The 15989-nt window shown below is 52.2% G+C and overlaps 1 protein-coding gene across 14 annotated transcripts in view; it reads right to left on the bottom strand.

Annotated features, from left to right (window-relative positions):
• Nucleotides 1-15989, bottom strand: part of TACC2 (transforming acidic coiled-coil containing protein 2) — a 215030-nt gene that overhangs the window by 26376 nt on the left and 172665 nt on the right. For all 14 annotated transcript variants that reach the window (XM_040486647.1, XM_040486650.1, XM_040486655.1 and 11 more), the window contains 4 exons: nucleotides 13839-15135; nucleotides 9828-9888; nucleotides 8480-8678; nucleotides 1135-1196 (listed from right to left, as the gene is read on the bottom strand). In XM_040486647.1, coding sequence (XP_040342581.1) covers nucleotides 1135-1196; nucleotides 8480-8678; nucleotides 9828-9888; nucleotides 13839-15135 — 1619 coding nt within the window. The remainder of the gene's footprint in view (nucleotides 1-1134; nucleotides 1197-8479; nucleotides 8679-9827; nucleotides 9889-13838; nucleotides 15136-15989) is intronic.

Genomic DNA, 15989 nt, shown 5'->3' with positions numbered 1-15989 from the left:
AAAGAAAGAAAGAAAGAAAGAAAGAAAGAAAGAAAGAAAGAAAGAAAAGAAAGAAAAGCAGAGCTCTCTTCAATAGAACAAATAACTCATCTGGGAAAAGCCTGCGTTCTTCTTGAGCCACCAAGAAGGGAGGAGCCAGCAGGTGCCGGCCAGGAGAGAGGACAGGGAAACGGGAGGGGTAGGCAAGCCCCCCAGGCTGGGCGCTGCCCACCGCCGAATGCGGGGGGGACAAGCCCAGTGGCCCAGTGCGGTGAGCGCCTCCATCACGGTCGGTCTGCTGACTTAGAGCAAACGGTGGGTTGGACGCAGCAATCCCGGCATCCATGAATGATGTAAAGAAAGATAAAGATCCCAGCCATGTGTCCGGCCCATCAGTGTCACAGGAAGTGGCACCTGCAGGCCTCCGATGGCATCATTGGACAACAGCACAATGCGAGAGGTCCTGCTCGGAACCAAGTGCCCTGGAGGCAGCAGACATTGAGCCGGGGAAGACAGACGCCCATCACAGCCACTTAAATGACAGCGGGATGGCATTGTGGGGAGAGACATGTTGCCAGAAAAGGCAGTCTTCAGTTACACAAAGCACTGAATTTGAAGACCACAGATAACAGCGTGCCTTAAAAACAACCAAAACGCTCCTCCACCTTTTCAAGGAAAGTTCTAGTTCTTTCTCAGTCCAGGGAAGTAACTTTTTTTTTTTTTAAGTGTATTTATTTATTTATTTTGAGAGAGACAGAGCGAGAGCACGAGTGGGGGACGGACAGAGAGAGAGAAACTCAAGGTCTGCCAGTTCAGAGCCCGATTCGGGGTTCGAACTCACAAACCGTGAGATCACGACCGGAGCCAAAACCAAGAGACGCTTGCTTAACCGACTGAGGCACCCAGGCGCTGCCCCCGCCCCCTCAAGGGAAATCATTCTGCCGGAAGGCCTAACTGTATTCGATCATTTTCTGCCTGAAAATGCCATCTCAAGTGGACCGAACCACAAACTTGAGACCCCCAGTCCCAGCTCACCCTTCCTGTGCAGCCAAGGATGCTACCAACACAGAGGACCCTGGCTTTGGGGCCTGAGCTCAGGAGGAGGCCAGTGACTACCTTTTCACAAGACAGGGAGGGAAAGCAAGCAGAACTTACAGGTAAGGAGGAACCAATTTTCTCCATGTACTCAATTTCATAGGAGTTTCTGTAATCCAACTCTGCAAAAGAAACAAAACGAGAGTTAGCATCAGGGAGGAAAAAAAGAAAAAAGAAAAAAAAAAAAAAAAAGGAAAGGTTTGGGCCAGGCAGGGTGAGGTCTGGAACCAGACTCTAAACTCTGAGCCTGTCCACTGACTTGAGGTTTCCAATTCGGCTGGCAGGGGAGGCTCAGCTCAGCAACTTTCAGACTGCTCGTAAACCTCAGCTGCAAAGGGGCTTCGGCTATTTGGGAACCTGAGAGAGCCTGAGAGAACGAACCGTGAGAGACACAGATCTGACCGCGAACAGGTCTCCGCACGATGCACTGAGTTTTCAGAACAGTGTGTTTTTTTTTTTTTTCAACGTTTATTTATTTTGGGGACAGAGAGAGACAGAGCATGAACGGGGGAGGGGCAGAGAGAGAGGGAGACACAGAATCGGAAACAGGCTCCAGGCTCTGAGCCATCAGCCCAGAGCCCGACGCGGGGCTCGAACTCCCGGACCGCGAGATCGTGACCTGGCTGAAGTCGGACGCTTAACCGACTGCGCCACCCAGGCGCCCCTGGAACAGTGTGTTTTGAGTGTCGTTTTCCTCTGTCAGCCTCCCGGGCAATATGGAGAAAGTTCCCACATCCCGAGGACATTCTGGAACTGAGACTTTAGCCCCAGCCATACTCTGAAGCAAGGGAAGAACATACATGGTTCCTTCACTGCTGTTTGGAAGAGAAGCTTTGCAAGTCACATGGAACATTCCCCCAATTTCTGCCAGGGCCTGCAGGGCGGGTCCAAATCAGATTTTTAGATGCAAAGACGATTCAAGTCCAAAGAGGTGGAGATATGACCTATTTCAAATTGACTGGAGACCTCAGGCTGGAAAGAAAAGTCGAGAATCTTTCACTGGAGACTAGAAACCCTGACTCCCTCGGGTGTCCGGGCAGCTCCACGGGGACACCCAGTTCACCCTCAGCTGAATTACCTGCCCAGTAACTGGATTCTGAGCACGTATGACGTGCCTCAACTGCTGGGCACTGTGGATGGAGTGGTGAACAAAACCGGAAAGGACTCTCTCCTCACAGAAGCCACATCTACAGCTACCAGATGGTTCTTTCCTACTTTCTTAAAGAAAGCCAAGAGATGACAGGTGAGCTGCTCAGAAAGCAGCTGGACAAGAGTGTCAGTGGCAATCCCTGAAGCCTAAAGCCTGAATTTGTTTTTTAATTTTTTTAATGTGTATTTATTTTAGAGAGAGAGATACAGACAGACAGACCCTGAGCGGAGGAGGGGCAGAGACAGAGGGAGACAGAATCGGAAGCAGGCTCCAGGCTCTGAGCTGTCAGCACGGAGCCCTACACGAGGCTCAAAGTCACGAACTGCGAAATCAGGACCTGAGCTGAAGTCGGATGCTCAATGGACAGAGCCACCCAGGCGCCCCCTGAATTTTTTTTTTTCTTTAACACAAAATACAAATAGCAGTTCTGGTTATAAAGCACTTCCCCATGTATGCATTGTTGAAGTCATCGCTTAAAAAATGATCACTTAATAGGAGCTTTAAAAGGAGATATTTCCTGGAAGACCTTCCCCAAGCCTGCAATTGTGTGGGGTCACGGCCGTATGAACTGAAGCACCTGAACATGTGGACAACTCTTCAGGAGTCCTTGAATCTCCCTGGGGAAGCCAACACATCCTTCTAGGAGGCTTGGCCTGCTCAGGGTAATGCAGCCGGTTTTGTGGGTTAATGACCAGAAAGACCTCCACCCTGATTTGTGCGTCACTCGGGAAGAGCAGAGACCCAAAGCCAACCACACACAGCTGGGCTGGATTCAGCGTCTGTGCCTGTAATGGGAACCCGTACCGGGACTCTGTCCCAGCTGAGGACATAGAAATGTTTGTTTATGAAGACTTACTATGTTCCTCATCTTACAAATGAGAGGGTAAGCCAGGGACAGTGAAAGACAAGGCGATTTCTAGGACCTCCTCCAGATCGATCACTTTCCAGATATGGGACCTCAGGACTATTATTTTATTGTCCTATTAAAGACTGTTTTAAGCTAAGAAAACAATAGTGAATCAACGGCCCCCTTCTCCAAGGTATCATTATTGTTGCCAAGGCATTATTTAACCCTAAAGTATTGAACAGAAACCCTCCAGCACACCCCACGATGGCACAGGGCACCCAGGATGCACCAAACGAGCTAAGGGCCGGCACAGAGAGACTTTCCAGGGACCTGTGGCCCTGGCTTAGTGCCCAGCTCTGGTTACCAGCTCGGCTCAGTGAAGCGTCCTGCCTGGAATCTTAGCTCGTCTCCTGGCAGCTGATCTGGGTGAGTGTCGGGTCACGGAGCTCACTTGCCTGCCTTCTTTCCTACCTGCCAAGGGGGCTTCACTTCCAGCTGCCCAGTGCCCCCGTCCCCCCCTTCAGAGGCAGCAGATGACGGTACAATAGCAGGGGGTGGTCTGGCCCCCCAGAGAAACGCCTGCTTCTTAACGTGTGTGGTTACAGGAGGCCCACACTCTATACAGGAGCTTCAGTCCCTGGTGAGGCCCGGAGGTGTTCCTTCGGACCTGAACTTGTAATCATAGCCATTTGGGGTTCTTGTTTATAATTTACCAAATGGCCAGGAAAAGATGTGAGCAAGACCAATATCAATATCGTCTCCTGTATTTTGAGGGAACACCTTCCTGAACGTCGTTTATTCAAAACCTCACTCCTCTGCTCAGAGTGCAAAGCCTCAAAGGGCAGGCTTGGAGCCGGAGCCCCATCCGGCTTCGGCCTGGGCCACACGCAGCTGGCAGGCCAGGAAGGGTCATGGGACGCCTTCACATCCAAGAGAAGAGGCCGCTCCCTAACGCGTGTGCTGCTTCAAGATGCAGAGGCCTGAAGTTATTTTTAATGGGCCCTGTCCCATCCGAGGGCTCCTTCTGGTAATTATTTCATCGAGGACAATGCACCGGGGGAGGCCCCGATGGCCGTTCTCCTTCGACTCGCTGATGGCCAGAGCCCGGCCGGCGAGTGCCAAGATCCCCGGGCAGAAGCCGGAAGGATGCCATCATTCCCAGGGTCGGGCAAAGCCCAACTCGCTGACTCCCTCCCATCCCCCACTGCCTTAGCTTTACAGTGGAACTCAAAGTGACTACGTTTGGCAAATGAAACGAGGTCAGAGAAAAGCCCTCCCACGGGCTATATAAACGTAAGGGTATATTACTGCTCACTGCTAAAATTTCTGGGACTTGTAACGTAAGTGATGAGAGAGGAAAAGGACCATTAGGAAGGGGACAACGTCCTTGCTGTCACTCTTCTGACTGTCTGAGGTGTGACAGCAATGGTGCCTCACACTGAAGAAGAGTTAGGCTCTTGAGGAGAGTGTCTGCCCCTCTGTTGAATGCAAGAAGGCGGGGCTGATGTTGCCCCGTGTTAAGGGAGACGGGAGAGCTGGGTGACCCCCAAAGGCCCATCCAGACTGGTGAATCTAAAACACTGCTCTCTTAGGGTCTCTTGGGTCAGAGCTGGGAGAGGCCTTGGAGGTTCTGTCTCCAAACGGTTCCTAATCTCCGCATCCCTAGAGACCACGCGGACGAGGTCTATTCCCACTATGTTTCCAAAGAGTCCGCCGGGAGAGGCCATTTGCTAAGCAAGCGTTCAAAGAAAAACGCGTGTAATTGCCAATCTGAGTTTTTAATCAGTGGGAGATTGTCAGTGAGTGAGCTGGTGTAATTGTAGCCCGCACAGGTAGTTTCAATTAGCTGGGCATCTCTCTGAATGAGTTCCATCCGGGTTTCTTGAACCATTAAGACAACTTGGAGCTCTTGTGGACCTAGGTAGGGGAGTACCGATTAGCTGGACGCCCTCCTTCTACAGACAACGGAAGGAAGCCTGTGCGTGGTCACATACAAGGGCATGGTGGGGACGTTAGGAGTCAGGCAGCCGCGGTTCTACACAGATGAGCCCCGCAACACTCTGCAAGTCGTGAGAGCGCAAAGCCTCTGTTTCCTCGCTTCGCCCCTAGGTGGAGAAGAGCAGAAATCCGCTCTCTGGGATGGAGAGAATGAAATGAAATCACATTTGCGTTACTGTTGTCCCTTGGGAAATCGGCACTGTTTAGTAAATACCTTTCCCGTTGGCAATTATTATTTCTAACTCCAAATTTCGTTTTCCGGTGATTTGTGACTTCAGCATAACAAAGTCTCAATCACAGCTACGGCTCTGGCCAGGTTCTTTGTGGTGATGACATCAGCACCCCAGGTGCATGTCTGGTGTGGCTGGACTTGACCCCATGAGGTTAACAGGAAGGACAATCTGATAGGGGTCTGTGTATCCAGTTTCTACATCCAGCTGCTGGAGGGAAGCAGACTATATTAGAAAAGTGAATGCAGGGTCAGCACCTCCTGAAATTGCAACTGTTCTGTATTCATATAGATGACAGATTTCCGATTGCCCGCCAGCTGTAATTATGGTCGGGCAGCCCGAATCTTCACGATCTTTTTCTAAGGAGGCAGGTGTAATAGGTGTTTTGTTTCAAACATATAGATTTACCTATTTGTTGAAATTTTGCAGAAAACAAGCAAGGATCCAAGAGGTCACCAGGCTAGTGAGTTGTCTGTGTCGGTTCAATGTTAACGATGAAGAAACAGACGTTAACCATGGAACGGGGCACCTGTTAGCCTAACAGCTACTATTCAGAGCTTTTGTGTTTTCTACTAAAAATGCATGTATTTGCATCATCGTGACAGAACCGAGTGACCTCAGAGCGGCCCTGACCAAGCATGGAGGGCAGACAGCACAGAGATGTCCGGGGGAAAGGCTGGAGGGCAGGGCGAGGGTGGGAGACAGGGCAGGGAACATTCCTGCCTGCAGCAGCCACTGCAGGGACAGCCGAGTGGGGGCATCCGTGGGGGAAAAGTGGTTCCGTCCAGTGTGGCTCGTGGACCAGGTGTGTGTGCAGAGGAAAAGGAGGACTGGAGAGGGGCAAAGGGCAGGTCCCAGGGTCCCAGGGGTCAGGGAGGAGACGGTCACCGTTAACTCTCCCAAACCCCAACCTGAAAGCCAACCGGACAGCCAACCAAAAGGGTCTGTTCCGCAGAACTCACATTGCCAAAGCATCCAAGTTCACATAATTTAGATGGTCCGTTCATCTCCAAACTGTAAAGAGGCAGTGTAGTTGATGAGGGAGCATAAGGCAAGCTGACAGGCTACAAACTGCGCCCCCCACCCGCAAAACTCCCCAGGCAGGACAAGTGTGATATCCCTCAGGCACTGCTGGATGCCAAGAACAAAGGAAAGGGGAAAAACAAATGGTTAACTGATAGAGATCACAGTCCTGCAGGACCCGGAGTCTCCATCTATTTACAAATATCTTAGTAAATCACAAGAAAAAGGCACTCTTATCAATAGCCTAATCTCAGAAACCTACAGACTCTGTTTTCTGGAGCCCCACATCACCCCTCCATAGCGATGCGGGGAACAAAGGCCGAAGGAAATGGCAGATAAAACTGAATGCCCTTATCACCTGCAGCCCACTGACAAATACTTGAGGCCGGCAGAGTAAAACTTTTCTCCAGGAACTCCCTGAAGTCTTAATGCTAATCTTTGCTAGAGGGAAAAACAACCTTTACATGACAATGGCCAGGCCTCCAAGATCCTGAGAGTCTTCTTTAGCATATGAAAATCTCACTGGAAACTTCCCCTGGAACTTCCCCTACCCCCCAACCCCATAGTAAATAACCAGGCGGTCCTCATGGTCCCGGGGCAGCTCTTCCTGTCCAGGGTCCTGTCCCCAAGCTTTAATAAAATCACTTTTTTGCACCAAAGACATCTTCAACAATTCTTTCTTGGTCGTTGGCTCTGGACCCCACGAATCCTACCATCACCCTCAAAAACCTCATCATGGTGAGAAGACACGCATCCAGAATCCGCCCCCGGCAAAATGAAATGGCCCTCACTGGTATCGTTCAGAGACCTTATGGGCACGAAGCTAGCCACCGAGCAGCCGATCACAGGAGAGCCTGCAGAGGAAGAAATCCAAGCTACAGCCCCCAACTACCTGCTCCCCACTTCTGCCCGTGCCCGCCCGGAGGGAGCAAGAGGGTGTTTAATGGAAGTCATGGCCCCTCATCAGCAGCAAAGAAGCAGAGATAACATTTTCACGTCATGCGACGGACGGTCGTCGACTTGGTTTCTACTCCATGTTTTTGAACTGTTAGGGATCACGACCGACCTTGGAAAGGGAGCCTCAGCACCATCACAACAGTCCCCACCGAGTGCTGGAGGGAAGCTCACAGCGGGGCAGGTGCAGGAAAGGCACGCAGGGCCTGGGGCAGAGCACGATCAGGCAGGGAGATGGTTTCAGGCCTCCACAGCCTTCCTAACGGGAAAGGAAGTGTGGGAGCCAATATATAGATTCAGACACTAAACAGTGTGAGTGGAATAAGCAGTTTACAAAAAAAAAAAACCTCTTGATTTCACCCAGTGATGCTGCGCTGACTTAAGATAGGTGAATTTCTCAAGCCAAAGATTCAGGAAGAAAGCTGGAAGCTAATATGTGGAAGAGGAAGAAAGCTATTGTTGAGAAAAGCAACAGGCCTTGGGGTCTATTCAAGAAAACTGTCCTCTTTGTTGGCGAGACTGGAGTGAACCCTCTGGTTTGGGGCTTGGGTAGATGGTGGGACCACACTGTGGACCATCCCGTGGGGCTGATGAGCAGCAGTGGCACCAAAGGACCCCTGGGGAGGGGCTGACTCACACTGAGCATTCGGCTGGGACGATGCTGTCTGCAGCCAGGCGTGTGCTTCAAATTCACCCAGGCACATAAACCACAGACAATAAGCCAAGCTTGGGTAAGCTCAGGATGGGAATGCCGGGGGTGGGGTGTACTAAGCTGACTGGCTCTCAGCTGGTGTCTCAGGGGTGGGGGCGCAGCGGGGTTCGAGCCTCAGGCTGTTTAAAAAAATTTTTTTAATAGCTATTTATTTTTGAGACAGAGAAAGACAGAGCATGAACGGGGGAGGGTCAGAGAGAGGGAGACACAGAATCTGAAGCAGGCTCCAGGCTCCAGCTGTCAGCACAGAGCCCGATGCGGGGCTCGAACTCACAGACTGTGAGATCATGACCCGAGCCGAAGCCGGATGCTTAACCAACTGAGCCACCCGGGCGCCCCGAGCCTCAGGCTGTTTTCAAATGCAGACTTAGCTGGGAGGGCACCCATGGCATGGTTACCTGGCATGGAAGTTTCCTTCCTGGCCTTTTGCTCCCTAGGGACAGTGGTCTCCGAGGCAGGGTAGGGGTCCGGCTGGCCACCAAGCCGCTTACCCTCCGTGGGTGAGTTGAATTTGGTGTCATTTACGAAGGTGGACAGGTCCGAGGGCTGTGGGTAGTCCTGTTTGTCAGCCTCCAGGTCCACTGTCACACACGTCCACTTCTGGTTGGTGACCGCCAGCTTCTCCTCGTCGGTTGCATGGACCACGGCGGAGATCACCGGCGTTTCCGGGGTAGCCGCTGGAGTGGAGTCCTGGGGGCAGAAGCAAAGCAGTTGGTCTTCTCATACGGTCTCTGTGTCCCCAACTGCACCCGACCCGTCTCTGTGTCCCCAGCTACACCCGCCCAGCCAGGTCTGGGGGGCCCCCCTAACCAGGACACGTCTCCATCACAATCCTCTGGGTCCTCGGACTCTGCCCAAAATGGTCCCGAGGAGACAAGATTCTTTCCTCTGTGACTTTCCTTTCCTGATGGCTTGTTACAGAGGGTGGCAGAGGGTTTCAGACAAATTAGGATTTTGTGTCGGAGTGATGTGGGGGCATTCCTGCTCGTTCAGTCCGAGAAAAATAAGGAACTTTAACTCTTGGCACTTTCATGACCGCAACTATCGAGTTATGTCTACACAGGGCTTCAGGGCCTGTGCAGCGATATCCTTAATATCGCCTGACATTCTGCATGCCTGTGGCTGCGGGATTTTTTCCATGGAGGGGGAGCAGCTGAGCAGGGCAGCGGGGGAGCCCTGAGTGCTAGAGCAGAGCTGGGACCGGGACCCCAGCCCCCTCTCCTGGGGCCAGGCTAGGGTCTGCGGGGCCAGGGCCTCACGGTCTCAGAAGGGGGCCTGGTATACACGCCCGAGGCTAACCTTCCTGGGTCTGTAACGGTACAGATCTCATACAGGGGCTGGTTAGAGCGCGATGGGCACACCTGAAGGGAGGGTCGAAGCGCCTACTTCCTCAGGGCATGATTTTGATCTCCCCTGCTTGGATTTGGTTACATAACCCAGTGCTCTTGACACACAGCCCATCCTTTCTCACCATACATTCATGTGTCTCAACGGACTTTCTCAATTTGAAATTCATACACGTTCTCGGCCGATTAACCGGCAGAATGGACAAATGGGCTGGTGCGATTCCTACAGAATCCACTAACACTCGCTGAACATCTTTCTACTCGCGGGACGCACTCTGATCTTTCCCAAAGGGAAGGGATCAAAACGGTGTCTTGCAAACAGCAAGGGACGCCCCACCCCTCCACCCCTCCACGTACGAGCCAAAGAGGATGCTGGAATGTGCCCGTGACGAACAGAAGAGAAACTTCGGTTGACTAGTAGGGAATCCAAACACATGAGCTCTAACTTCCCCAGGTGAGTGGCAAGATCGTACTTATCGAGGGACCATCGTACCTGAGAAGGTGGGTCAGAGAGAGGAGACCGTTTTGGCGACCTTTTCACCCTAAATGTGTCACTGGAAATAGAACGGAAAATGTCAACACAACAGGGGCACAGAACAGTCTAGAGTTCCACAGAGCGGACCCACGCCACCGTGTCTGCGGAGCGTCTGGCCCAGACCCACCCTCCAGCCCTTGCTACTCCACACCAGCTGAAAGATGTCCGAGCTGATCATTCCCACTTAACACCAGATACCGTTGCTGCCCCCGAGGGAAAGAGTCCTCGAGCTGGAAATCTTTAGAGAGATGCCATTTTGGAGAGCTGGCCCAGAAAATGAAGCTAAATTTAGCCGGATGTTCTTGTGTTAAAAGGCAGATTTGGGTGACATTAATGTATTCAGATTCATCCAAGAATGTCTGAAACCAAACGGGGCGGGGGGCAGGGATCTAGGTTCCTGACACCAGTGAAGGGGAACCAGTTTACTGACTGGCCAGCCGACACAGCACATAATAAACAGATGAAGGATCTGGGCAGAAACATGAAGGAATGTTCTGGGTCTTCAGGGAGAAATCCTTCCCACTCACTGGAACTCTGAGCGTAACGGATTCCTGCACCTCAGACCTGGGTGAGATTCTGACCAGAGACAGAGCCAGGGTTGAGACGATTCTTTTTAAAATTACAGTAGAATACACCTAACACACAGTGTATCATCTTAAACACTCACGTTCAATAGCGTAAAGTACATTCACATTGTACAACCAATCTCCAGAACTCTTTTCAGGGATGAGGTGATTTCTCTAATGTCTATTCTCAACCATGGCTAACAACTCTTTTCCCTCTTCCTCCTTTCTATAAATAATTGGGGGCAGGCACAGGTCACTAGAGGCAAAGGAAAATCAGATCAGACTTATGAAAGGGTCAGAAGGAAAGCATTTTTAGCATACATGGTTCCACTGAGTCCACTGAGTGGTCTGGGGTGGTGGTAGTGGGGGGGGGGGTGTCATTTTCCGGGCAGAATGGAAGCGTTCCCACCTGCAGACGGACCCCTGGTCTCAGGCCCCTCTGCGGTATGGTCCTGCCTCCACCAAAGCAGCGGCTTTGTGGCGGGGGCGGGCATCCCCTGGCCTTAGATCCCACTACCTTTCCCTGCTCTAAATATTAACCAGATGGGGGCGCCTGGTGGCTCAGTCAGGTAAGCGTCCTGACTCTTGATTTTGGCTCAGGATGGTGAGATCAAGCCCTGCATCAGGCTCTGTACTGAGTGTGGAGGCTGCTTGGGATGCTGTCTCTCTCTCCCTCTGCCCTCTCCCCTGTTCGTGCTCTCTCTCTCTCTCTCTTAATAAATACATACATACGTACATAAATAAATAGATAATAACTGGATGGACAAAGCAATTTGGCATTCAAGTTCCTTCCCTGTGTTCTCTTCAATAAAAACGCTCCAACAATGGCATTCAGTCATGAGAAAATACTAGAAATGGTTATTTCCAGCACTTATAGCATTTGCCATATGAGCAATACAGTCACAGCTTGAAGCATATATTTATTCATGCATATAAATATATAACTGTATATTTCAGAGTTGCTACATGGCTCTAAAACACTAAAGAAATCCCTTGGCCAGAAGCAAGCCTGAGAGACTCCACTCTACCCCAGGGCTGCTGGACCCCTGGGACCAGGCCAGCTTCCCTTGTAAAGACAGGGAAGCAGGAAAGGTACCTGTCCTTGGGCCCCTGGGAGCCGCCCAGGACATCTCTCCTGGCCGTGGGGGCAAAGCCGTGCAGGCACGGAGACGGTTTGCTCTGCCTGCAGCGACACCCAGCAGGGTGACCCGTGCACGGACAGCATGCCGATCGACACCCAGACTGGTCCTGGGTGGCCAAGGACGTAGGCCCAGAGCAGGCTGGTGGTGGCTCTCACAGCCGTGTGCTCCACTCCGAGTCAACCCACAGGTCTCAAGGAGACACGGCCCACAGATTTCTGCTTCACACGTTAGCAGGAACAAGTGACCTCAGTCGCCGCCTGCGGTTGGCCGGATGCTTATTTCAACGTGAAGCCACACCCAGTACTTTGAAAGCAATCGCTCACTAGCTCAATTTGAAATGAAAGAATGGAATGAGAGCTTAAAAAAAAAAAAAATGTACGGGTTTCAGATGAAGACATCGAATATGCAAGCAGGAGAGTTCCATTCCTGACAAGCAGGCAGATGTTGGGTAATCGCATTTTCACAGCCAAGCAGTTTCACTTATGCTAATCACTACGAAACAGGAAAGTAACCTCTGCTACTGGGGAGCCCCATGCCCCGCCTCCCCGTCCCCAGGCCCAACAGAGAGATACACAAGCAGCAGCCACGGAGAAGAAATGAAAAGAGCCTGAAAGCAAAAACAAAAAGCAGGGGGAAGAAAAGCACATTCAGTGGAAGAGGCAGGTTCCGTTAAATTTACTTACAACAGAGAACACACAGACATCACATCTTCAACCATCCTAAGACAAGAAGACAAGAAAAAAGAGAGACGGACAGAAGGAACTGACAAAAAAGATCCATCTGCACACAATTGGCTACTGATGGGTTGGGACCCAAGAGGCATCCACTGTGAGTTCTGCTTGGGAGAGGGGGCCACATCCCGGCTTTTTGGAGAGGGGGCTGTCCGAGAACACCTTCCTCTCGTGCTTCCGATCACCCCCTAAAGTGCCGGTGTTCAAAGAGCTTTGTCACATCGTGTTGGGTTCCAGGCCATCTGCACTAGAGGTGAGGACAAGAGATGGGGTGGCTTCCCTGACCTGTGTGCTCTGATGACAGGACAGACCATAACCAAACTATCTGTGCGGAAGGAGGAGGTGCGCAGTGGCTGCAGTCTGGCTCCCGTTCCAAAAATGAGGGAACGTGGCTTTGTCGTCTGAGCATTTCAGAGTTCTGTTTGAGGCTTAAAATAAAGCGTCCAACACAGATTCGATGGAATCTCTAGGAAGGGCCCGGTTGGGGAACTGATCTGAAGGTTCCTGGTTGGGGAGCCTTGGATCCCAAGACTCGCGCCTGCTTAGAGAATCTCTTCTCAGGAAGTCCCAAGTTCTTCTCAAGATAACTCCTCGGGGAGCCCAGAATGGGAAGTAAGAAGGTCTACCCTGTCTCCATTCATACCGGACAGAGGCAGAGAGGCCAGCAGCTGTGGTCTTGTTCAGTCACTGACCCTACTTCGCATGAAGGCAGGAGAAAGCCTCTAAGTACCCTCCCCACCCAGTATGCTGGGACCCACGTCCTGGAAACGGACCCACGGCCATCCAGGTGAGAGCGCGTCTGGAGATGAATTCCAGAAGCACAGAGATGTGGTTGTTAAAGGCACTCTACTTGGCAAGTGTTTGAGCACAGCTGAGCCAATTATTGGTGGCCCCCTGGGGGTCACGGGGATTTCGAGGATGGTTTCTCCCTTTCAAGTTCCCTCGATCTCTTTCTGGACCCATGGGGCCTTGGACTCTTGTCTGCAAAAGATGGCTAGAAAAAGGGATGACAGGCTGGCTGCGGTGCGAGGAAGGGCCCAGGCCAGGCCTCTCGTTCACGGGCCTCCCAGAGAACATTCGGGTTTGCCTCCCGACGAACACGTTAACGGGCAGACACAAATACGACCAATTCTAACACTATTTGAAGGGTGAATCTCCTAGCTTCTAGGCCACCCCCAAAAGTAATTCCTGTGCCAAGCAGGGAAAAGGTTAAGTCACCCAAGCACAGATGAGTTCCCTCTCGGTGGGATCTCCCACACTCCCCCGGAGTCAAATGTCAGGCCTTCAGCTCAAGGTAAAGCCTTAAACCACTGACATAATAATGAGGCAAAAGATCAAAGACGCTAGACCCAGAGGGATTTGTGCACGGGAAATGCCACCACCGTGGGCACAGAGAGGGAGGAAAACAGGGATCGTGTGGCAAACCTGGAGGCATTACGGCAGATGGCGGAAGGGTTAGGGCAGCCGCGTTCACCCGGGCTCACAGCCAAGGCACAGCCCCGAGCTTACCACCTGCACCCCTGCACTTACGTCTTGAGGGGCGTCTTCTTCTTCTTGGCGGGCTTGTTCAGCCCATCCCCGTCCACTCCATTGGCTTCGATGGCACTGGCTGGGATCTCAAAGGAGGCTGGGGATTTAGAAGGTGAGGCTGGGGTTTTAGAGGACGTCTTAAAAGGGTCAATGGACTCGTCGCAGGCGTCTGCGTCAAAGTTGTAGGACTGTTGGGGCAGTTTGGGGGACTCTTGCATTTTTGAGGTGGAAGAAAAAGGGTTAAAATTGGGGTCGTCCCACTTGTCAATATCAAAGGTGTAGGTACCCTTAGCAATAGGGATGTCATTGGGTTCATCGGGGGACCGGGTAGGTGAGGCAGGAGCGTTGTCGAGTTTCTCGGGTGTTTTTTTCATCTTTGGCCTCCTTAGGGGCATTTTGGCAACCGGCTTTTTGCCTAGCTTTTTGGTAGGCGGGGGGTTTTCCTGCTGGGTGTCCCAACTTCCCTTGTCCTCAGAATAGTCAAACTCCAGCCTCACCGAGAGCCCTTTGACCGGGGAGTCCTCCTGCCCCCCACTGTCCGACGGGGTCACCTCCACTGCCTCCGGAGCCGTGGCAAGAGGCAACGTCTTCCTTCCAACGGGGGGTGAGTTCTGCACTCTGCCGCTTCCGGAAGCTGGGGGGACGGCCCCTTCGGCACCCTCTGGGTCCAGAGGGCAGGCGGCCTTGGGCACAGCAGCAGGCTCCAGGGGTACCTCCTCTGCCAGGGCTGGTGCAGAAGCTTCTGTCTTGGTCTCGACTGCTCTGTTCTCCTCACTGGGGACAGGACTCTCTTCGACTGGCTCTTGTGGTGTCTCTTTCACTGGGGGGGTTTCCGTGGGTTTCTTGGTGGTCTGCTTCTTTTTTAAGGAAGGCGGCCTCGGTTTTTTAGTTCGCTTAAGGGTACTGGAGGCACTGCTTGAGCCCGCGCCGTAGGCATCTGGGGCCAGGGCCACGGCCTCGGCGTTGCCTGAGCAGGAAGCACCATCAAAGTCACTAGCTTGCAGGCTGAGAGATCGGGAGAGCGTGGACTTGGAGACGGGTACAGAATCCGTGGACTTCCTCCGCGTGTTCACTTTGCATTCCTGACTCTTAGAGTCTGAGCAGCGGGGCTCCAAGGTCTGGAAATCATCCACCAGCTCGATGGTGTCGAAGTCTAAGTTGTAAGTCCCACTGCTGGCTATAGGCTTGTCTTCATCGAAGACGGCAGAGAAGGAGTGTGACGGGGGGCGGAAGGGGCTCCCCTCCACCGAGCTGCTGCGTGGGCCATCGGGGACACAGGCTGTCTCAGAACCGCATCCTGAGGAAAAGGAGACAAAGCAGTCACCGAAGGACGAAGGACACAGGACACTGGACTGCTTTCATCTCGTGCCAGACTACCACCCTCTAGGCAGAGTCCCCAGGACCCCCGGGCCCCCACTGGGTGGGCGCGGTGCATGGGCACAAAGTCTGCTCTCACCCATTATTGGCTCCAGACCCCAGGTAGGCTTACCCTCCGGTCCCTCATCTGTCAAATGGGAGTGACGCGGGCTGTTTGGGGGACAGCTCAAATCATTCAGTCATTCCAAAAATGTTTACCAAGTTCCCAGTTGGGACTAGGCAACATTCTGGGTGTTGGAGATTCAACAATGAACAAAACAGACAAAAATCCTTGCCCTTCAGGAAGGTACATCCTTCGGGGAGAAGACAGTTAAGAAATAAATAAACAAGCAAAATGCACAGACTGCCAGATGGTGATAGGTGATATGGAGAAAAATAAAGCCAGGGTAGGAGTGCTGCAATTTTAAAATAAAGGAGTTGGCAAAGCTCTCCAGGGAGGAAACACTTAAGCAAAGATCAGAAACATGGGAAGGGCGTGAACCAGGAGCATATCTGGTGGGGGTGTGAGGGGAGCATCATAAGCAAAAGGAACAGCAAGTGCAAAGGTCCTGGGGTAGAAGCACGCCAACGTGTTAAAGAAACCTCAGAGGCCAGTGTGACTAAAGCAAGGGAGAGGGAGACAGCCATTAGCATCATCAAGCCTGTTTTTGACTACTCAGAGCTTGTTGTGAGGAACAACTGGGAGCCTTTCTGTGGAGGCCCCCAGGCCACTGCAGCAGGACTGAGGATGCCCTGCTTGCCACCTGTCCTTATGCCAGGTGTCCCCTATAATCT

Source organism: Herpailurus yagouaroundi, unplaced genomic scaffold, assembly GCF_014898765.1.
Source record: "Herpailurus yagouaroundi ecotype Mexico unplaced genomic scaffold, PumYag 163, whole genome shotgun sequence".
NCBI classification, from domain to species: domain Eukaryota; kingdom Metazoa; phylum Chordata; class Mammalia; order Carnivora; family Felidae; genus Herpailurus; species Herpailurus yagouaroundi.
The sequence above is the reverse complement of the archived record's forward strand: the minus strand, read 5'-3'. Positions and strand labels throughout refer to the sequence as shown.